Raw genomic sequence first — 22,551 nt, forward strand, 5'->3', positions numbered from 1 at the left:
AAAAAAAAACAAAAACCACTCACACGCACATTAAGCGATAGTATCCGGACTTAATCTTTCAAAGTAAGTAAGAAAAGGTTGCCATGTGTCATAAAACCTCCGAACCGAACCTTTTACAGTGTAGCGGATCTTTTCCAGCTGAGTATAGTGCATGACATCCTTAACCCATTGCCCATATACAGGTGGAAGTGGCTCTTTCCATTTCAATAATATCATTCTACGGGCCAAAAGAGTGCAAAAGGCCAGAAGATCAGAGTGTGATTTGGAAAGACTGGCATCACAAGGTGTCACCCCAAAAATAGCTATAAACGGGCAGGGTGCAATTGGAACACCAAATATGTTGGACATGGTTTCAAATATGCTTTTCCAAAAGCTACCCAGTTTTGGACATGCCCAGAACATGTGAGATAGGGAAGCAGGCTCTCGTTTGCACCGGTCACATGTGGGGTCAAACCCATCCTTGATTTTGCTCAGTCTAGTTTTAGACCAATGGAGACGGTGAAGCACTTTGAACTGAATCACCACATGTTTAAGGCAAATAGATGACGAAGAAATTCTATTGATTATCTTATGCTAAGTCTCATCTGCAATCCGTTGGCCAAGATCACTTCCCCATCGTTCCCTAAGTGATTGCAATGTGGACAGCCTAAAATTACTTAACAGCTCATAAACATCACTTATAACCCGCTTGGCATTTGGTTTGAAATCAAAAATATCATCCAAAAGGGACGGAGGTGGACAGGACGGGAAGCAGTCAGTATTAGAAGCAACAAAATTCCTGAGTTATAATGCCCTTATATTAGCTGCCCAGTAATAAAACAAAAAATTTGGGAGTGCTAAGCCTCCTGCGCTCCGTGGTCTTTGTAATACACTCTGTTTCAGCCTAGGTGGTTACTTAGCTGATTGTTTCTTTCCATAATATGAATTCTAACAGTTGTCAAATTGTCTGTCAGCTGTGCACCAACCTGACTGCTGCACAACACAACTGATGGTCAAACCTCCGTTAAGAAGGCAAGAAACTCCACAACAGGACAGTTTCTTTGCTGCATGATTCTATGTTGCTCCATATATTTGATGTCTCTACAATGTATCAACAATGTGTCAACAATGTATCAACAATGTGTCAACAATGTATCAACAATGTATCAACAATGTAGCAAGAAGTAAAACAAAACAAAGGCAACAGTTTAACGAGCCGCAGATCAAACAAAAACGGTAACTTTCTTATTCGTCTCAGGAATAAACATTCGCGTGTCTGTGATGTAATCAGTGTGTCTGTCCCTCTGTCAGGGGAAGCCGGACGAGGCGCTGAAAGCGTTTGAGAGGCTGGTGCAGCAGTACCCGCAGAGCCCCCGCGCTCGCTACGGGAAAGCCCAGGTATGCGATGGTCCCGCATCACGGCGAGCTGATGCCGCGTCAGGCGCACGACATTAACACGGTTCTGTGTGCAGGCGGAGGACGACATGGCCGAGAAGCTGCGCAGTAACGACATGCTTCAGAGGGCCATCAACACCTACAGGGAGGCCTCCGAGCTCCCTGACGTGACCTCTGACCTCCTGAGAGCCACGCTGAAGAGACGAGCTGAGAGGCAGCAGTTCCTGGGTAACGTACAGTAATGCAACACGAATGTAGTAGAAACAATCCATATATGAGCGCAGTTACTAAATAATCTAAAGGCTCTGTGGCCAGTATGGGGCTGGAACCCGTGATCTTGGTGGTATTAGCGCCACGCTCTAACCAGCTGAGCTAACACTCGCTAACAGCTACAAATCCACCCTCGTTGGTCAACACAGAGACCGTGGAGTGGCCGTGTACACTTCCTGTTTTCATTTGACCTTAGGGTAACCAGAGCTAACCCACCACGCTACCTTTCCAAGATTCTGACTTCCTCTTATATTCTCAGGTCGGATGCGAGGATCTCTGGCGACCTTGGAAAGGCTGGTTCAGCTCTTTCCTGAAGACATCGGCCTGAAGAACGACCTGGGCGTCGCTTATCTGTTGCTAGGTGACAACAATGGGGCCAAGAAGATCTACGAAGAGGTGCGCGAATGGCAATAGCTTTAGCACACACGCGAGTTATTTCAGTTTTTTGTTTCTGGTTTCTGATTGGCTCTCTGTTCTCTATGCTCCGTCCACTAAGGTTCTGGGAGTCGCGCCTGACAACGGCTTCGCTAAAGTTCACTACGGATTCATCCTGAAGTCAGAAAACAAGATTGCAGAGAGCATACCGTACCTTAAAGTAAGCACACACATTTTCCTGTTTGTGTGCACATGTGGGGCCTTCAGCGTCTGTCTCACCGACGTGATGGGGACTGTGTTACACTGTCAAAGAAACCACATTTACTTCATGAAATACTAGATTCAAGAAACAAATGGGCAAGAGAAAACTGTTTCCTGTTCTGAATGTAAACTTTAAAATATACACAGTCTGCCTTTCCTTGTTTCCTGTCATATATCTCCTGTTTCACAGTTGGATGTCCACACTAAACATAGCCAAACTTTAGAGGAAAGGATGTCCTAAATATGGCCATCTAAGCCTCAACCACGTAGAAATGTGAATCGTGCAGAATTTGAACGTCACTCCCACGTTTCCCCTCTCTCTCCAGGAGGGCTTGGAGTCAGGTGAGCCGGGAACCGACGACGGGCGCTTTTATTTCCACCTCGGAGACGCTCTGCAGAGGGTCGGAGACGACAGCGTGAGTAACACCTGCCTTTACAGGCCAGTTATAGCTCAGAAAATCACATCAAACCTCACAGGGACGCCACTGCAGCCGTGTTAATGACACAAGTGTGCGATCGCATCTTCACACCCAACTTTGTGAACACAGTAACCAGAGGCCTTCATGTTATTAGTATCACGATGTCATGATGTTATTGCTCTTGTTGTTCAGGGTGCAGCACACAGTGAGAACGTGGTCTCTGTTTCTGGGCCAACACATTTGTCAGTGACGTAGCTGAGCTAACGTGGCCCAGATGAAGACTCAGTGTCTGCAGCCAGTTTCTCCACATGTTCCTGTATTTAATCAGCGTCTGAACAATAAGATACATTTTTTTAAAAAGCTTTTCTTTAACCCTTTAAGACCGACCATAGAACCAAGTCCGCCAGAGCTTATATTATATGTTTACATGCTGTGGAGCCATTTTTGGGAGCATTTCAAGTTGCTATACATCAATACAACCATTATAGCCTAAATTTTAATAATATGTCTGCATTAAGTGCATAGTAATTACATACATTGCAAAAAAGTGCAATAAACTACAAAAAAATTGAAAATTGTTTTTGTTTTTTTAACATATATTTCTAGTTAGAGAAATTTAAGAGGCTTATCCCTCAAAACTGTAAATACAAAAAAGTTGCACAAAATAGTTTCCCACCACAGGAAATTTATTTTGAGTGTCTTCATAGTTTTATTTTTGAAATACACCAATTTTTATACACTGCAGGAAAAACGAAAATAAATATTATAATGCAAATTTGCAAAAAAGCAGCATATGCATCAAAATAAACTATTTCCAGCAGTGCAATATGAGTCCTAAGCATCCCAGAAACCACACAGAAAGTCATAAAGTCAAACATAACTTTTAAAAACACCAGTATAGGCTCATGAGGCCCTGATGGGAAAAAACTACATTTCCGCAAAACGACGTCACTTCCGGTTTCGGGCAGGACATGGCGGACATGCGATAGTTCACGCTGATGGACGCAGGAAGTGTTATGAACAGCTGATTGGATCGGCAAAGTGTGTTTCTGGAATATTATGTTTTTGTTGCTGCAAGTGCTTTTTATGCAGTTTTTGCAAAGTTATATGTGGAAGGAAACTGTGACCGAGGACAAGCTGATGGCATAAGATGTAAGTACAACTCCTCCGGTTTCATATGCAAAAACAATTATTGCGCTAGCTCACGTGGTTGCAGAGCTACTGGGATTTAAAAATAGTTACTCTAAACGGAGCGTGCCCGCTCTGACCGGTTTTAAAGGGTTAAATCGAGACCCAGTGAAGGAGCTAACAAGCTATGTGAGGCTTAAAGTTACACATCATGGCCAGTATGAGGCTTGAACCACGTTCTAACCGTTCACTGAGTGTGGTGTTGTCCTCAACTCTGTCTGCAGGCGTACGACTGGTACGAACTGGGTCACAAACGGGGCCACTTTGCGTCGCTGTGGCAGCGATCGCTCTACAACGTGAACGGCCTGAAGGCTCAGCCCTGGTGGACGGCCAAAGACACCGGATACACGGACCTGGTGAAGGTGCGCTGCCGGGCTGCGAGAACATTCACGTGTGCGATTTCGAGGTTTTAAACGTCGAACATTGTCTGTGTGCCGCGTTCAGGTGTTGGAGAGGAACTGGAAGACCATCAGGGACGAGGCGCTGGCTGTGTTGGACCAAAACACCAGACACTTTGTTCCCGAGGAGGAAAACCTGAGGGAGAAAGGAGACTGGGGCCAGTACACGCTCTGGCAACAAGGTGCACGGGAGATATTTTATAGTCCAATCAGGTGTTGTCCTGCCTCTTATTGCAGGTGTTAACTGTCCCCTTTTTCTGTCTGTGGGAGGTATCAGGGCATTTATGTTTTTTACAGTTTTTAGATGTGACTAAAAGCTGTGTTACTGTGTTACAACAATATCTTTTCTCCTTTGTGTGCACGTTCAGGGAGAAAGGTTGGAAACGCCTGTCAGGGTGTCCCGAAAACCTGCGCACTGCTGGAGAGGTTCCCTGAAGCCACGGGCTGCAAGCGAGGACAGGTACAGGCTGCAAACACGGTTATTTCTGCGGGAAAGTTTGGATTTTAACAGGCAGACTCACTGTGGGAGCCCCAAGTGGTCATTGGTGGAAGTGCAGCTTTTGTTCCTCTCGTAGGTTTAACAAACACGGGTGCACATAAGTGGTCCGCAGGTGCGCATTCGCTGCAGAATAGGTGAGCTGGCTTCAAACAGATGATGAGCGCACAGATGTGGTGCAGAATGAGCCGTGAAAATCCAACTGTAGCAGACAACAACAGCCTTTTACATGCACGCAAACACGCGCTGCAACTTCTTATCTGGTGCTTTTATTTTGACAGCGAATGCGCACCTGCGACCACTTATGTGCATCCGTGTTAATAAAGGTCAGGCAGGGCTTAGGATGACATTTACAGACAGCAGGGGGCGATAGAGAGCAGCAGACACCAGGGAAAAACGAATGAGATGAATTTTGACGCTGTTGGCTCGCCGTAGAATAAAAAGCTTTTGGTGTGAAGACGAAGGAAGGGGCGTGTCCCGGTCTGAGGCAACTCGGCGTGTTTGATCCGCTCTTCCTGTCTCCGTGCAGATTAAGTTCTCGGTGATGCAGCCCGGCACTCACGTGTGGCCACACACCGGGCCGACCAACTGCCGGCTGAGGATGCACCTCGGCCTCGTCATCCCCAAACGTGGCTGCAAGATCCGCTGCACCAACGAGACGCGGTACGCCGCCCGCCTCCATCGCTCCCGTCCTCCGCCTCCATCATCAACCTCTTTTCCGGCTCTCTTCATTTCCTTTTTTCCTTCATCATGTCTTCCTACTCAACTCGTTTTGCCTCCTTCTCTCCTTTCCTCTCCTTGATTTGTCACCTAATTCCTTCTTTGTCCCCTCTAACCTTGTCTCTTTTCCTTGTTTCCTTTCCTTGCTGTTTCTCTTTTTCTCCCCTCAATTCAACCTTTTATGTTTCCTTTTCTTGTCTCGTCATCTTTACTTTCCTCTCTTTGTTTCCTTCTCGTTTCCTTTCCTTTCCTTTTCCTTTTCCTTTCCTTACCTTTTGTGTTTTCTTCTTCTCTGCATGTCTCTTCTCCTTGTGGAGTCCTCTCTTGCTTCCTTCCTTCCGCCCTATGTCTCCCCACTTGTCTCCTTCTTTATTTCCTCTTTGTTTCCTTTTCTTATTTTCTATCTTGTAACCTTCTCCCCTTCCTGTGCTTCTTGTTATTTCCTTATCTGTCCTCATTTCATCTCCTAGTTTCACCTCTTTCTCTTATTTCCTCATCACCTTGCCTCATTTCCTTCTGTTTTGCTGAGGAAACTCTTCTGTTGCGTCCTTGTCCGCAGAGAGTGGGAGGAAGGTAAAGTCCTCATCTTCGACGACTCCTTCGAGCACGAGGTTTGGCAGGAAGCCGACAGTTACCGCCTCATCTTCATCGTGGACGTGTGGCACCCGGAGCTAACGCAGCAGCAGCGCCAGACTCTGAGCCCGATTTAGACCGGCCAGAACCGGCAGGCGGCGGCGGGAGGGCGAATCGCAGGAGAGGACGGAGGCGGGGTTTCTTCTTCTTCTGTGGTTCAAACAGCTGCAAACACTGACAGTCTGAGCGTGAGCCGGGCTGAGGTGTCTGTTCGCTCGCGTGTGGTTAACTACTAAAGACGGTCGAAGGACCAAACATCAGCCTGAAGGATGGTCGTTGTTCGGGGTCATACTACTGACTGCCATCAAACTGAACTCATACGGTACTCGATTAAACCGGAATGGACCGGATCGCCGCGGCATTACAGATCGTTCTGCTCTGAAGAAAGACATGAAAGTGTGTGTGTGTGTGTGTGTGTGTGTGCTAAACACTAAAACGTCCGTCGAGTGGATTCAAAGCAGCTCAGTAACAGCGTGAAGCCTTAACTTTAGCTCGACCACTATGCATTTTATTTTCCATCCAGGCGGGTTTTTAATTTCACTCTTTCATCACTTTTGCACAATAACACGGTCACGCGGGGTGTCACAGAAGAGGATTTATATTTGTATTAAAAATAAAAACAATAAAAACATAAACAAGTCTCTGATTCTGTTTGTTCGTCTCACTTTCTTCCATTCCTTTGTTCTTCAGCTGATCGACGGCGGGCGCTGAAAGCGTTTGAAGGTTCCTCGTGCTGTGGAGGCTGTGCTCTCCAGCCCCGTTAGCCAGGCGTACAAACGTCACATACCTTATTATGACTAAAGAAGCAAAAAAGTCGGGTTTACAGCCAAAAGTAATTCAGTTGGCCCTTCAAAATAAAAGACACACTTTCAAAATAAAGCACACTGAGCAGTTTTGGTGTAAATGTTTACTTCTTTACATTCATTGAAAGGAAATACATTACGTTGGAGTCGAGTGGAGATCGAGTGTAGCCCTGATGACGAATCGTACACACTGCAAAAAAATCTGACAAAGTCACCGTTGTGTTTTTTACAAATACTCGACGGTATGTTCAGAGAAAAATCATCGACCTGCACGTTAAACTGAAACCTGAATCGTCTCTGCTGCAGGGAGTGAATCCAAAAATCTCAGGATAACATTTTAGCCCGGTGCGTCACTTTTTTGCAGTGCAATAATACTAATAACAATAATATTAATAATAATATACAATCTTCAAATACATTAGATTAAAAAACAACAAACAATCTTTTCCTTCACTGCAGGAGAGGTTAAAGGTGAGAGTTTGGCATCCTGTGGTTTCTCCACAGCAAAATCATTCCATGCATGTGATCCAGAGCTTTTATTTTGAAATGCCTGTGCAAAGTGGGTGGAAATAGGTGAAACTATTCTACCAAAGTGAAGTCTCCTTTACGCCAGCCTCGCTGGCTGAGTAGCGGGAACGTTCCCGCCTGCACTTACTTTCCTACGGAGATTTTCCCAAAGCTGCAGAAAGATTTGGCTCAAACTAAACAGTTTTCATTCATATTCAGATACAGATCATAAAAACTAAAAGTTTATTTTCACATTCAGAGGTTTGAAGGTTGGGTTTCACCAAAAAGGATTTCCTTTCAACACAGACTCGCGTTTACATTTATTCAAAATGTTTCTTTAAAGCAGCTTTTACTGCAGTTTGACCACTGGGGGGCAGCAGAGCGCGCTCTGCATTGCAGACATCTGAACTGGTATCTGTCTCCACGCCATGGATTTAGTACTTGGTGTCTTTTTGCTCCGTTTTTGGGCTTTTTCTTAAAGATTCAGACGTGCTGTGATGTCAAAAATAAACCCGAGATGTTCAATTATTATGTTATTAAAACATCTTTATTTTATTCTTGATATTATTAAAGATTTCGAGTTGTTTAATTTACTGCAGCAGTAACAAATGGGTGGGTGTAAGCTTAACAATACATTTAATAGCTACGCTACAAAAATATCTTATGTGCTAAATATAATTTAATGTGATCTAAAACATTTAAAATTGTCTCATATTTTCGTTTTTATCTCCACTGTTACTCAGACGCGTCGCAGATCTGTTCAGTGATAGAAACACTGACATGTGAATTATAAAGTATATTTGCTTTTATTTTATGAAATCCCAGAAAAATCCAGATATAACGGCGCTAATTTAATCAACTTGCACAAATGTGCATTATTGCTCATAAAAAGCTTTTCGAGTTATGACTCGATGAAACACAGACGTGAAGCAGCTTCAGCGTGACTCACATATCGCTACGACGATGTTTGGCTTTTTGGATAAACGACCAAAACAAAATAACTGTCTGCAGAACTTCATTGAAAATAAGCACGATTTTAAGTTTCCTTCGGTGTCGCAGTAACCCAGCAACAGCTACCTGCACATTTATGCACACACTGCAAACAGTAGCTGCTAATACTGAATTCAGCTATTGGACTGATTCCATGGCAACCTTGTACTTCCTGTTTTTATCCCTGGAAGCAAAATGGGAACAGTAGTTTTCTTTGTGAGGAAACTAACAACAGAAGGATTGGATTTAATGTTGTCTGTTTAAATGAACCTTGTTGGTGCAACCCTCTTCAATCTAAATTTGATTGTAACTGTTTCTCCATGGCAACGTCGTTGTGAGGTTTTACATAAAGTTTCAACTCCGTCACATTTGGCCCTTTTTGTTTGTTTGTTTCTGACTCACAGAAACTTCATCCTGTCGCGTATCTGAAGTCATGAGATAAACGCACGCCGCTGGTGCACAACAGGCGACGACACACACACACACACACACGTTTGATTTGTGTGTTTGTGTTGCTGCTGTTTGTTGTTGTGAACATCAGGACAGATACTGCTGGCTGGAGAGAGGCTCAGCTGAGAGGCATTAGACGGCTCAGAGACAGGTCAGAGTGTGTGTGTGTGTGTGTGTGTGTGTGTGTGTGTGTGTGTGTGTGTGTGTGCGCTGTTCAGGAAGTTCACTGTCAGAGTTCAGATCAACAGGACGGGAGGACAAAACACCAGCTTAATCCACAGCTGGTCCTGAGTGTGTGTGTGTGTGTGTGTGTGTGTGTGTGTGTGTGTGTGTGTGTGTGTGTTAACATGGACGTTGTGTGTGTACGTGTGTTCAGTCCAGGGCCAGTAGCGGTGTGCTGGTCTCTCTGTCCGTCTGTCGCAGAGTTCCTGGTTCCACCGCCGACTGAGACCTGAAACACAAACTCCTCCCATGAGATGAACAGCACACAGACTGTATATGAAAGATGGACATCCCACTGATTCAGCAAGCTAACAGAATACAGACTGTATGGATATATATATGTGTGTGTCTGTGTGTATTAGGGCTGCAACGATACACAAAATTCACGGTTCGATATTTTTTTGATACAAAAAAATGTTCATGCCTTTTTAATTTGTCATTTATTAAAATTATAAATATATATTTTAACTCAAAAGTACAGTTTTTAAATTTAATGTTACTGAAACAACAAAGTAATAAAAAAATAAATCTATCTGATGGAGGAATCACTCATCTTTGGAAAAGAGAGTTTATTACAGAGAAATGTCTCTTTCCAAAATAAAAGCTCTACTATACGCTTCTTCTGGGCTATATTCTCAGCAGCATATTAAACATATCAGGTCCCCATAAGGAGAATCATGTGCTAACGGCTGTCTAAATGACTCGGTAACGTTTGTATGCGTGCTTGTTGTTTTTGTCTGCTTCCACTTGTCTTTGCACTAGGATGATGTCGGAGTAAATGTGCAGTCATATTCGTTGTGTTCCCACTAGTGCTGTCAGCGTTAATCTGAAATGACGTTAATGCCACAACACGGCAAATCTCCGTTAACGAGCTACCGCGGATCGCCCCGTGGGTGGGGCTGGACGGCCAACACGTTAACGAGCTAACTGCGCTAACACACTAGTTCCCACCAATGTAATTGAGCATTGCTGGCACATCCAACATACTGTTTTACTTTAGTCCATGACGCGCTTACCTTCAGGGTCATACTTCACATGAAGACCAAAATAGTTCCAAAGGCCAGATCTGAATGAGGGTGGGGGAGGTTCAATTTGCCATGTTGCAACGAGCTTAACTTCTGTCTTGCTAGCTTGCCCTGCGCTCAGTGAATCTGTGTTCGACTACTCCGCCTAGGCTGCACTGTCGAGCGCAGATCCACTGAGCGCTCAACACAGACAGCACCGTCAGAAGGAAAGTTGATAAAATAAATAAAAAATGTTGTATTGTTCGATACATATGCGTACCGAACCGAAAGCACTGTATCGAACGGTTCAATATCGATACGAGTATATATATATATATATATATATATCTAGCACCAATTCACAACCACTGTGGATAACATATATGTATAATTCACAGCTACAGTGCTGTAGCTGCTTGGTTGCAGCTCCTCGTGGGCGGAGCACCCAGTTATTAGTGTTGGGGGCAGTTAGCTTCACAGCGCTGTGTATTTACACTCTGTGGATGAAGCAGCTTGTTAAGATGGCAGCAGGTTTAAGCCTTGGGTGAGCTGCAGAAGCTTTTTAGATTTAAAATGAGGCCGTGTGACCCATCGATGGCGAGGGTTTGGGGGCGGGGCGCGCACCTTTCTACGGGTTTATCTGTTTAAAAACACCGAGCTAAGAAACATTTCACGAGAATTTCAGAATAAAAGTATCAGACCTACTTTGAACTGTAACAGTTTCTAGTTTCTGTGAGTTTTACTTCATGTTGTGACGCGTCAGATCTTAGATGTGTAGTGAGTCAGCCTTGTGTAGGATGTGTGGTCACATTTGTGTTTTCCTGTTGTTCAGGTTTTGTAAATGTTTCATCCTCACCTCTTCATCATGTCCTTGTCTCCTCCTCCTCCACAGTTCTCCCTGACGTGCAGGGCGTCGTAGGTGAGCGTGTACTCGGTCTCGTCGTTGTAGTCGGGTCCCAGCAGCGTTCGCGCCCAGATGCCCATATCGTACGGCGGCAGCGTCCCGCCAAACTCGGACGGCAAACACTCGGGATGGAGGAGCTGGTGGAGCGAGTTCAGGTTGTTGCCGTGGAGGAAGATCTGAGGAGAGTGAGCAGAGGCGAGAAGGTTAACCTCATCACGTCTGACATTAGTGTCAGAATAACAGGCGCAGGAAGTCCAGCTCACCCTCTTCCTGGTCTTGTCTTTGAGGAACGGCTTGATGATGGTGTACATGGCGTGAATGTACCAGGGCTGATTCACAAAATGGATTCCTCCGAAGCGAGCCGGGAAACTGTCCTGAGGAAAGGAGAGCAGAGCAGGTCGTTTCACATCGTCTTCAACGTGAACCTCGCAGACAGAGAAGAGGATGGGGGCGGGGCTACCTGGAGGCCTTCGATGGCCAGTTTGAGGATGTTGGGCGTGAGCTTGGAGGCCTGTTTGAAGGAGAAGTTGCTCCAGTCGATGATGAGGATGAAGCCGTTGATCTGGAGCTCCGGGTTTTCTATCAGGACCTCCAGAGAGAGCAGGATGGCCCGCAGGATGTCAGTGAAGGAGTTCCTGTCAGAGGGAGGCGTGGGTGTTAATCAGCAGCTGATCGATGGCTGCGGCGAGCGTGACGGCCTTTAACCACAGCTCCTGTTTTAGTTGGAGCAGTGACTCATGATTCGCCTCTTTGTGTTTTGGATCAATGCGGTGACGGCTGAGCGTGTGTGGGCGCGCACGTCCATCACGGCGAGTCTGGGCCTCGCTTTGAAGCAAAGATTTACAGTCACTGCTTTTATTTTGAAAACCAAAACAGTCTACCTGGAGAGAGAGGCTGCAAACGTGAGCTTTTTTCATCGTGTTTGCACCTTCGAAACAAAACTTTGACATCAGCTTCTGTCAGGTTTGACGTCAGCGTGAAGCTGTGCAGACGAAGGATTTTCATTTAGATTCAGTTTCGGCGCCGGCGTGCTGAGCACTGTCGGATCTTTACCTCATCCTGCAGAGCCCTTCACGATGCACCGAAGGTCCAACATTCAACAATCAGGTGATTTATACAAATCGATGTAATGAATATTTAATGCAGTGCTGCAACTCGACCGCGCTGTCCGTCACTTTGTACCTGACGGCTACTCGCTACCAAGTCACATGTCAACAGCACGGTGCTCTCTCATTGGTGGTTGCTTCAATTGTTCTCTTGGAAGCTGGCAAAGGTTTTTCTACAGGTCGCTGTTTTTCCAAATGTGTTTGAAATGCAAAACCCTGCAGGTTTAACCTCCTAAGACCTGAACTCTTCCACAGCAGCATTTTTAATTTCTCTTTGATATTTGGACTGATTGGGGCCTGATGAATGTAAAAACAAAGAATTACCAGATTTATTTATTTATTTACCTTATTTCTGTCTTTAAGAAAAATCAGAGCCACATGAGGATATTTGTTTAAAATTGAACAGTAGCAGTATAACGTCCTCGTAAGTGGATATCAGGCGCTTGTAGAGAAAAATTGAGTATTTTGGTCTAAATAACCCAAAATGTGATGCCAGGTCCTAGAAGGTTAATAAAAACAGATGACTAAAAAGTTTAATAGTAATTTTGCAGAATCTAAAAACAGTGTATTTGCTTTATCGCGTGCTACCATTGTTTGTCTTCAATCCAACGAGCTTCTCCTTGGAGAGCTGCAGCGTCATTATCACGGTGCAGAGACGGGATAGACGCTTGTTTTTGGCTTTCAGTGAAGAGTTTAAATCAGGGGTGTCCAACTCCAGGCCTCGAGGGCCGGTGTCCTGCAGGTTTCAGATCTCACCCTGGGTCAGCACACCTGAATCACATGATTAGTTCATTAGCAGGCCTCTGGAGAACTTCAAGACATGTTGAGGAGTCATTTAGCCTTTAAATCAGCTGTGTTGGACACATCTAAGACCTGCAGGGACACCGGCCCTCGAGGCCTGGAGTTCGATACCTGTGGTTTAAATGAAGGTGTTCCAGCAACGTGGAGGCAGGTGGTTTCTCCTGTTAACCTGCAAGTAGGCTGATGTAACTTCCTGCTGAATTTAAGGAATTGTTGGACCAATAAACTGGGAGAAAACCAGCACAGGTTTCAGGAATGTTTTAAAAGGTGTTTTTTTGAAAATGAACGAGACAAAATCCTCGAGTTTCACAGGAAACAAAAACCAGCCCAGGTCAGAGGGAAGCACTCAGGAATTAAACATCACATCCTGTGAAATGAATCACGACACTGTGACGATCAGAAATCACGTTAAACTCGTTATTCACACAGTTACTGTTTCAAATCAGCTCTGCTGTGACACAATATATTTATCAGTGTGTGTGTGTGTTTCACCTGCTCTGGTCCCAGTTGGAAGCAAACAGGATGAGGATTTTCCGACCGTGCTGATCCGGAGTCTCCAGCACGCCCGGGAATCCGTCCATCAGCGCTCGCTTAATGCCCGGGTCATCCACCTGACAACAAACGTGCGCACGTGTTAGAGCAGCCAAGCGTCGGTGTTTCACTTCAGCAACATTCCCATCGCACACATCACAGACCAAAGCAGCCCCCACATGCTGGGAATCGGCTCCCTTATTCTTTGTTAAAGTTACGGAGTGAGGAGCAGCTGCTGCAGACTTGCAGGAATAAGACCAAGAACGCCTCTCTCTGCTCATCAGCGAGTGAATATTTCTGTGGACATGAGGAGCGACCGTCAGAGATGTGGGAAGGATGCAACACGGAATATGAACAGCACCAACGCATCCAAACCAAAGGACACAGATTCCTCTGGTCAGGGACACACAGCAGACACTCCTGAAACACACAGCTGATGGCTCGTTGTTGAAAACACAGAATCGGACCTTGAAGCTCTGGAACATGTCGAGGTTCTGCTGTCTGAACTGGAAGTACTGGGCCAGCAGCCTGAAGGTTTCCATCTGGTCGAACTTTCTGGCTCGGAGGAAGCGAAGGATGAAGTCGTCGTCCGTCCGCAGGAACCCGATGTCCGGCCTCGTCACGATCATGTCCCGAACCTTTAACGGACAGACAGGAAGTCAGACTGGTTTAATAAAACTCGTTACTCGTCAATAACAGGCAGCAGAGACACTGATCACATGACTTAAGGACGTTTGTTTATGAATGATATTAATTTCATCGTCATCATGCTTCATTCATTCTTTGACTTATTTTTGGTCACAAAGTTTTAAACTTCAGTCATAAATTTGACGTTTTTTTAAAGTCCTCATAAAACGTCTTGACCTTAGAAACATTTAAATTTCCTCTAATCTGATTCATCAGGTAAAATCAGGACAAAATTAGATGTTGAACTGTTTGAATCGTGGTGGGATAAAGTGAATCTCATCACACGTTCAAGTTCACCATGTGCTGCAGCTTATACAGTTTAAATTAATGAACAGAGTCCATTTCTCCCGTTTATCTAACATTTTCTTCCATCATAGACCAATGAACCGATGTCACACCTCCTCTTGCAACCTCAGCCGTGTGTTTTTCTTCTGTCCAAGTTTGAACACATTTTGATTTCTTTTCCGTACTTTCAGGGTTTTTGGAATTTAGATCCAAGAAGACCCTCCATATTTGGAGTTCCAAAGACCCTCTGATTGCCATATTTGGAGTTCCAAAGACCCTCTGATTGCCATATTTGGAGTTCCAAAGACCCTCTGATTGCCATATTTGGAGTTCCAAAGACCCTCTTAAATGACTCCCAGCAAACTGAGATCTTGTCTTTTTGTTCCCTTCTTGCTAAACACTGTATTTGACTTCTTTGGAAATCTCCTCCATCTGCATCAAAATGCCTAAATGCTGTCCAGACGTTCTGGAGGGTAGAGAAGATCTCACTCACAGTGAAAGGTAGTTCTGCAAAATGTATCCACAAGTGGACACTCTCTGTGGAATATCTCAGATCTTTTCTCTAGTATTTAGAACGAGGGTGTCGAACTCCAGGCCTCGAGGGCCGGTGTCCTGCAGGTTTTAGATCTCACCCTGGGTCAACACACCTGAATCACATGATTAGCTCATTACCAGGTTTCTGGAGAACTTCAAAACATGTTGAGGAGGTAATTTATCCATTTAAATCAGCTGTGTTGGATCAAGGACACACCTAAAACCTGCAGGACACTGGCCCTCGAGGCCTGGAGTTTGACACCTGTGATTTAGAACAATGCAATTGACCTTTACCTTACCCTGCGACTAGATTGAAAAGAATTTGAAATTTACTGTTTTTTAGTAAAGAGTAAATTTAGTTTAGTGCAGCGAGAACAGAGAAACCTCGTGCATCTACTTGGAGCTGGTTGGGAAAACTCTTCCCTAGCAACCAGTGGTTGCTGGGGGTCACCAGCTGGTCTCTACGCCTGTGTGAGTGATGGAGGAGTGTGGTGGAAGTTTGCAGATACAGCATCGCCTGAGGTTCGTCTGACTCTGCAGACCTCAGCTGTGTGGTGCAGCCGTGTACCTGCTGGATGTCCTGGTGCAGAGTGTCCGGGTTCTCGTTCAGCTCCAGCCGAGCTTTCTCCATCGTCTCCGAGCTCAGGCCGGCGTGCAGGTGAGACATCATGGCGTCTCCCTCTGACTCTACTCCCGATGCCCTAAATGGTTTGAGCACTTCCTTCAGTCCAGTTTTAAAGAGTAACACCTGCAGGATGTTCGTGTGCCCTTTGTATCAGTAACACAATCGTGTTTGCTGTGCGTTTGTGATGCGTGATGTCAGATTTCAGCTAAAGGACGAGGAACTCTTTGATCCTTTCCTGTAAGACAATCGTGTGTGTTGCACAATCTGCAGCTTATAGAGGGACAATCATCACCGCTGTCTTCTTTTACATCGTCGGCTCTCGGGAAGCTGAATGTCCTCAAAGTCCAGAAAGTCCTCTAACCTTTGGGCAGAAGAAGAAAACACCAGCTTTTGGATTTTGCTGCTGTTTCCGTCCTAATTCTCCTTCCTGTCGACATCCCGCCTCCTCCTGCTCTCCATCGTGGTTCTTTCAGGTTTCATCCGGTCATGTCGCTGAATCTCTGCTCTGTCATGGCGAAGCCACTTGCGACGAAAGGTCCTGCTGTTCTGCACTCGGTAAAGATGGACAGGTCAGTCGGGCGTCCTCAGCCTGGGAGAGGGGACAGATGGAGAGGACATGAAAGTCACTGAAGATCAGAGTTCTGCACACAACCGAGGGCTTGTTCCTCCACCACCTCCTACACACAGGCGGTGGAGGCTTCAGTACGTCTAAACTAGAGCTCAGACGTAGTGAAAATGGTACCAAACACATGGACGCACAGAGCTACAAAGTCAGGCTGCATTTCTGCTGGTGGCCAGCAGATGGCGACTGCTGGATGCAGAGAGACTTGCGGTGCTACAGAAGAAAACACCCTTCACTGCCTCTCTGTGAGATCATGGCTCAAGTTTCAGGGCTTACCGGATAAATGTGGGTTTACTGTGGGCTGCAGTGGGCTTACCCACAGATAAGTGTTTCACCAGCCCACACACCCCCACAGTTCACCCACCCCCACAGTTCGCTGCCGTAGGAGAGCTCCTTTTTAAAATTACACATCAAACATGAACTTCCTGTTTGTTCACTGCAGACGAGCCTTTAAAAACTGAAATAATCAAGAGTTTATATCAAAGAAATTCCAGTTCACCATTTTATTGGAAATATTTCAGCTTTCATTCATTATTTTATGGGCTGCAGCATTTATTATTATTATTATTATCTGATAATTCTTTGTCTCGATGATTTTTTTATATTTTTACAAAATATGTTTCTGATTTTAATTTTTTACATTTTCTTGATTCTTTTGGTGTATTTAGCTTCTATTTTGAATTTCATGCTTTATTATTATTATTATTACCTCGGACTCAGTTCCTTAAAGTGCAGTTTTTATTTATTTATTACAAGTTTTCATTTTATTTTTTTCATTCTTATTTTTATTGTAGCGTCTTTATCTCGACATATTTTTTAGATTTTTATTTTATTTCATGCAGTTTCTTTGTCTCCAAATGTCTCCACATTTTTGTAAAAATTATTTTTATTATTATTTTTATTACAGTTTGGTTTTCTGTATTTTTTTTATCGTCTTATTTTTTCCTGTTTTGCGCCCTGTTTCCTTCTTTTCTTTATTTCTAATTTCACGGGGGGGTTGCTGCCTGCAATGACCCGTAGACCCTCCACCCCCTCTCCACCCAGCTGTCTCCATCTGCCGCGGCATTAATCGCGTCAGGCGCGCAGTCTGTGGTCCTAACGTGAAGCCAGGAGCTGCCAGAGGCTGCTGGAACATCTGGCACATCTGCAGCAGTTTCCTGATGTTTGAGGCTCGTGCTCAGGCTCAAAGTGACCCTCCGCGTGCTCGGGCTGCAGGTGGAAACCTGAAACATCCCAGAGGACGCGCTCACCCGCATTTTAAAGGGAATTACTCACAGAGCTTCCGGCAGAGCTGCTGCTGGTTCAATCCCGGCCGTCCTGACTGGCCCGACGGCCCTCCGGCGGTGGTGCTGATGCTGAGGATGGAGGAGGAGGAGGAGGCCATCGGACAAAAGAGATCTCCGTTAGAGCCCAACCGGAAACAAACCGACATGAAATCAAACGGCTCTGAGAGGATGGAGCGCGTGCTCGTGCATCATGAGGAGGAAGAGGAGGAGGAGGAGGAGGTGCGTTTCCACTTTGTGCTCCGACAGAAGACGTCAGGATGCTCCCACACTGTCATTCCTCAGTCATGAACAGCACCGCTTCCGGTCAGCACTTTCAAAATAAAACTCACTGACCGTGAAGTGAAGCGTTTCAAACCTGCGCTGATGACCTTCATCTGTGAACCCTCTAATCTGGCCCCGCCACCTCACTCTCAACGTCAGAGTATTAGGTTAGGCCAAACTGGCCATTGTGTGCATCATGTGGACTGACTGACTCCTCAGTGTCACATTTAACACGCCAGTCTTTGGTGTTTGGCTCATCGCTGCAGCCTCTGGTGGACATCACAGGAACTGCAGGAATTAGCTCTAAACTCTCAGCAGCTGAAGAGGACCCGTGCTTTGGGCAGTCAGCTTAGCTTAGCATGTTGTTGCTGATGACACCAGCTTCACAGCTTGAACCTTCTTTTCTCTGATTGTGGAGGAAAGGTGCTTCATTGAGCCGTTTGTTTTGTTTGCCAATTAGCTCAGCTGGTTAGCGCATCATGGGTTTAAGCCCCATACTGGCCACAGAGCTTCAAATTCTTCAAAGGTGGAATTACTTACATGAGGGCTTCAGTGCTGCTCTAAACAACTATATTACAGCATCTGATATATCAAAATGAGTATTATTTGCAGGCAACACAAATATTTTTTGTTCTGGGGGAAACTAAAGCAGCTGCTGGATACAGTTACTTCAGAAATGTACAAAATTTTAATAAATGGTTTAACAGAGACAAAATATCGCTAAATCTAAGTAAAACTAAAATAGTCTTATTTGGGAATTCCCTTAGAAATGTACAAGTGCAGATTCATATAGATGGTGTGGAAATTGAAAGAGTTCTTAAGTTTCTTGGTGTGATTATAGATGATAAATTAAACTGGAAGTCTCATATAAAACATATACATAACAAAATTTCAAGAAGTGTCTCAATCTTGAGTAAAACACATTCTGGACCACAAATCACTCCACGTTATTGTCCCCTGATTGCACCGTATTTGCATTACTGTGCAGAGGTTTACTTGTTCACTATCATCAATTTTTCTATTACAAAAAAGGGATAATCCATAAAACTGGTTACAGAGATCATACAAATCCACTATTCTTAAAATCAACAACTCTAACATTCACAGATCTGGTTCATTTTCTCACTGCACACATTATATATAAAGCAATAAATAACCTGCTTCCTGACAATATTCTAAAACTGTTTTCTAAAAATTCTAAAATGTTGTTGTACTTTTTCAACATGTTCAAAATAAAGATTCAATCAATCAATCAAACAATTATCTTTCCTGCAACAAATAAAAACGATTATTTTATCCAATTTTCTGATTTATTTTCTTTTTATGCTTTTATTTTTAAGTCCCACTTGGACGGCTTCCGGTTTTGTTAACGTAAACACCGCGTGACTTTACACACCTGTGACAGCGAAGCGCGTTCGCGAGTCAACCTGGACAGATTGTAGGTCGTGCGCGCAGCCGCACAGGCTGAACGCGCATGCGGAACGCGCAGAGATGATGAAGCTTTCAAATACGTCATTTTTTATTTTTATTTCACATCGAAAATTTCACCTTTCACACCACACACGTGCTAATATATAATGTTCAATATAAATATTAATAATCGTTGTAACTGATTTAGCTGCTTGATTGTTAACATTTTTTTTTATTATATTCTAAAAAGTTTCACCTTTAATCGTCTTTTTACTGATTTCTTTTTAATACGCGGTTCATTCAGGGGGGCACTGATGCGTTTCCAGCCCAGCTGAGAGAGGGAATCTGTCCAGGGTGTCCCGGGTCTGCTCCGGGCACACGTCCGGGCACCAGTTTACCCAGTTTGCCTGGGATAAGATTACTGGGTTGGATGTGATATCTGCTAGGTGATGGTAAACGGTGGTTACATTTCTGGCTATTGAGGCTAAATCATTTATTTGTCTTTTATTTTATTATCATATAATAAATGAAAGAATGAAAAAGAAAAGAACATATTAAAAGTAGAATATATGGAGAAAATAATACATTAATGGAAAGAAGCTTGATTTGTGTTACTTTTTAAATAAATTGATGCTTATACGTATTTTTTCAGATTTTGTGACTTTTTGAACACCAGGCGATTTTAAATCAATGGAATGGAAGAAAACATCTAAATATTGACATTAAAGATGCAGAAATTTGGATTTCAGAAGATTTTAGTTCTGGAAACGTATTGATTTAAAAGTGGGAGGCTTTTATTATGAAGGCGGGCAGTAGTCTTAGTTGAACAGTGACGTTCTTCCTGTCGTGCTAAGGGTCAACTGCTCTGTGAAGCTCCTCTGTGCGGTCTCTTCTGCCTCCTTACAGCCGTTGGTTTATTAAAAAAATCTTCTGTTTCCGGCTCGTAAATTATTTCTGTCGCGGTTCCGGAAGTGTCCAGCACAGTTTGGCTCAGGTGTCACAGCGCGTGAAGCTTTTTATTCACCTTACTTTCTGGAAGTTTCAAAGCTAACGTTAGCTCAGCAGCTAGCCACCATTCACCCTCCGAGGAGAGAATCGATCTATAATCATCATCGTCGTCATTATCATGGATCAATCAGGAGTCACAGCGCAGACACCGAAGGTAGGTCCCTCCTCTGCCCGGCTCTCCTGCTGCGGTTATCGGTTAGACTTCAGGGAGCGGCCGCGGCTGCTGTTAGCCGCTCCCAGTGCCACCATGGCGGCTGTTTCCTTTAAAGGAGTCGGGTTGCAGATAACACGGGCGGCACCGGGTTAGCACCGAGCTGTGTGTTATTTTAGATAACAGCCTGTCAGCTGGTGGTTAAAGCAGGAGATGAGCTCACCGATGCTTCAGCTCAGACCACAGGCTGGCCGGTTTGACCCGGACTGGACCGGGCCGGGCCGGGACAGCCTCTGTGATGACACCTCCAGGTTCCACCTGTTTATCCCGGAAACGTTTCATGAGCCAAAGGTTTAGCTTCACATTGAGTCCGGAGAGTTTCAGCTGTAACATCTCAGTTTTCCTTCGTCAGCTTCAACTATAACATAGTGACGTCACAGAGGGAGCTGTGGAGGCTGTCCTGTGATCAGAAACAAAGTGTTTGTTTTACTGTAAGTAAAACAGACTGAAAACAGGAAGTGTAGTTATTCGTCTATAACATAATTACTCTGCTGTAGTCACTGCTCATGAGATAGGGGGGCGGGGTCTGAGTCAGTGAGGGAAACGGTGAAACTTCAGGAAATACAGTTAAAAGTCCAAAATTTCTGCCCTCCATATTTGCCAAAGTCCGGTGGACCAGAGTGGAGCCTCTGTCGGGCCATTTGTGGACTCCGGGCCTTATGTTTAACACTCCTGCCCCAGACTGTAAATAACAACCAGCTGTGCTTCAGACATGTCTGAACATGTTCCTCTCTCGTTTCTGTGCCTGGTGACTCACCCACTGTCAGTGATGTCACGCCCCACCTGTAGCTCCAGACTCACCTGTTTACTGAGCAGCTTTATAATAACGCAGAGCAAACACGAGCTCAGGAGGCTCCACTGAAGGCAGACTCATCGAAATAAGAAACATCTGTGAAAAATGAACATTTAAAAAACACTAAAATCTCGATTCAGTTTAAACTTCAGCTCATTGGGTAAAACAAGCTCTGACTAACTTCACCAGTTTTTTCTTATCTTCTGTTTTTCTTTCTGATAATTTGTCAGGAGAAAAATATATTTGCAGTTCTCAGAGACTCAGATAGTTTTTGTCATTAAGATATTCTGAGTTTGAGGGACGTCTGTAGAGTAAATCAGGACATTTTGGGGGATTTTTGGACTATTTTTTGACCAAATAATTAATAACAAACATTCCAGAAAATAATATAGAAACTAAAATAATATATGGATATGATGCAAAAAATCAAACCTCACATAAACATAAATAAAATAATAAAATGTATAAAACAAAGTTTGTAAAAACAATAAATATACATTTAAACATATGTGACATTAAATATAAACAGTGAATTAGTCTAAAACTGTTTGTTTGTTGTTGTGAAAATCAAAGAAACCTGAGGTCATCGTAACCTCAGTAACATGATCCAAGTACTCTGATTACTCATGTGAGGAGGAGTAATCATGTGTCTATTTGTTGTCATTGTCAGAGCCCGTGGGGTTCGGCGGCCCCGGCGGCTCCAGCCTGCTCTCTCTCTGAGGTGATGAGCGAACAGCTGGCGAAGCAGCTGGACGAGGAGAACGCCGTCTTCCCGGCGCTCTCTGAGTAAGAGTTCCTGTTTAAGCTTCTAAAAGTTTCCGTCCTGTTAACGTCAAACGTTCCTCTCGTCAGTAAATCAAGAGCTTTTAAAGGTTTCAGGTGGTAACGCGTCTGTCTGTCAGTCCTGCAGCCGAGCTGCTGCCCGACGACGCCAACGACACCGCCAGCGACCTGATGCTCGCCCAGATGCTGCAGATGCAGTTCGACCGCGAGTTCGACGACCAGCTGCGGCGCGAGGAGAAGAAGTTCAACGGGGACAGCAAAGGTGATTCGGAAAGCTTCGGGGTTACGTGAAGTTCTGAAGGCGCCACGGTTGGCGTGTCTGTAAACGGCGGTTAATAAAGTTGAATTCAAAGTGTGACACGTTTCTGTTTTAGTGTCCATCTCCTTCGAGAACTACCGCATGGTCCATCCGTACGACGACAGCGACAGCTCCGAGGACGAGGTCGACTGGCAGGACACGAGACACGACCCCTACAGAGCCGGTAGGACGCCAGCAGGACGCCAGCAGGGGCGGGCAAAATAACAGAAACGGCGGCCTGACTCGTCAGTCGCTGAGCTTCATTACACTCTGTCTCAACTTCACCAACATCCTTT

At 44.7% G+C, this 22,551-nt stretch overlaps 3 protein-coding genes across 4 annotated transcripts in view; 2 read left to right on the top strand and 1 right to left on the bottom strand.

The window, feature by feature from the left end:
- Window positions 1–6,772, top strand: part of unm_hu7910 (un-named hu7910) — a 44,805-nt gene extending 38,033 nt beyond the window's left edge. For both annotated transcript variants that reach the window (XM_087846633.1, XM_087846632.1), the window contains 10 exons: window positions 1,291–1,377; window positions 1,452–1,602; window positions 1,904–2,040; window positions 2,141–2,239; window positions 2,607–2,696; window positions 4,112–4,249; window positions 4,332–4,467; window positions 4,654–4,745; window positions 5,311–5,444; window positions 6,061–6,772. In XM_087846633.1, the coding sequence (XP_087702759.1) occupies window positions 1,291–1,377; window positions 1,452–1,602; window positions 1,904–2,040; window positions 2,141–2,239; window positions 2,607–2,696; window positions 4,112–4,249; window positions 4,332–4,467; window positions 4,654–4,745; window positions 5,311–5,444; window positions 6,061–6,211 (1,215 nt within the window). In that variant the 3' untranslated portion in view covers window positions 6,212–6,772. The remainder of the gene's footprint in view (window positions 1–1,290; window positions 1,378–1,451; window positions 1,603–1,903; window positions 2,041–2,140; window positions 2,240–2,606; window positions 2,697–4,111; window positions 4,250–4,331; window positions 4,468–4,653; window positions 4,746–5,310; window positions 5,445–6,060) is intronic.
- Window positions 6,773–7,002: 230 nt separating this feature from the next.
- On the bottom strand, window positions 7,003–17,780 carry LOC102793628 (clavesin-1-like). The gene is made up of 8 exons (XM_087846634.1): window positions 17,481–17,780; window positions 15,527–16,172; window positions 13,920–14,090; window positions 13,414–13,532; window positions 11,475–11,649; window positions 11,278–11,388; window positions 10,967–11,190; window positions 7,003–9,335 (listed from the first exon to the last, which is right to left on the bottom strand). Exons 2-8 carry the CDS (start codon window positions 15,626–15,628, stop codon window positions 9,257–9,259), a joined length of 981 nt encoding a protein of 326 aa, XP_087702760.1. The 5' UTR covers window positions 15,629–16,172; window positions 17,481–17,780; the 3' UTR covers window positions 7,003–9,256.
- Window positions 17,781–19,980: 2,200 nt separating this feature from the next.
- Window positions 19,981–22,551, top strand: part of riok3 (RIO kinase 3 (yeast)) — a 5,745-nt gene continuing 3,174 nt past the window's right edge. The window contains exons 1-4 of the mRNA XM_087846635.1: window positions 19,981–20,324; window positions 21,845–21,960; window positions 22,077–22,219; window positions 22,332–22,439. Coding sequence (XP_087702761.1) covers window positions 20,289–20,324; window positions 21,845–21,960; window positions 22,077–22,219; window positions 22,332–22,439 — 403 coding nt within the window. The 5' untranslated portion in view covers window positions 19,981–20,288. The remainder of the gene's footprint in view (window positions 20,325–21,844; window positions 21,961–22,076; window positions 22,220–22,331; window positions 22,440–22,551) is intronic.

The sequence above is a fragment of the Neolamprologus brichardi genome, chromosome 9 (assembly GCF_056152115.1).
Source record: "Neolamprologus brichardi isolate AB-2024 chromosome 9, ASM5615211v1, whole genome shotgun sequence".
NCBI lineage: Eukaryota > Metazoa > Chordata > Actinopteri > Cichliformes > Cichlidae > Neolamprologus > Neolamprologus brichardi.

Excerpts from the sequence above, each read along its gene's own strand:
- LOC102793628 (XM_087846634.1), bottom strand. The coding sequence starts at position 15,628 with ATGATGTCTCACCTGCACGCCGGCCTGAGCTCGGAGACGATGGAGAAA. Across the intron at positions 11,650-13,413 it reads TCCAACTGGGACCAGAGCAG|GAACTCCTTCACTGACATCC; the intron begins GTGAAACACACA and ends TCCCTCTGACAG. Across the intron at positions 9,336-10,966 it reads GACAAGGACATGATGAAGAG|GTCTCAGTCGGCGGTGGAAC; the intron begins GTGAGGATGAAA and ends TTTGTGTTTCAG.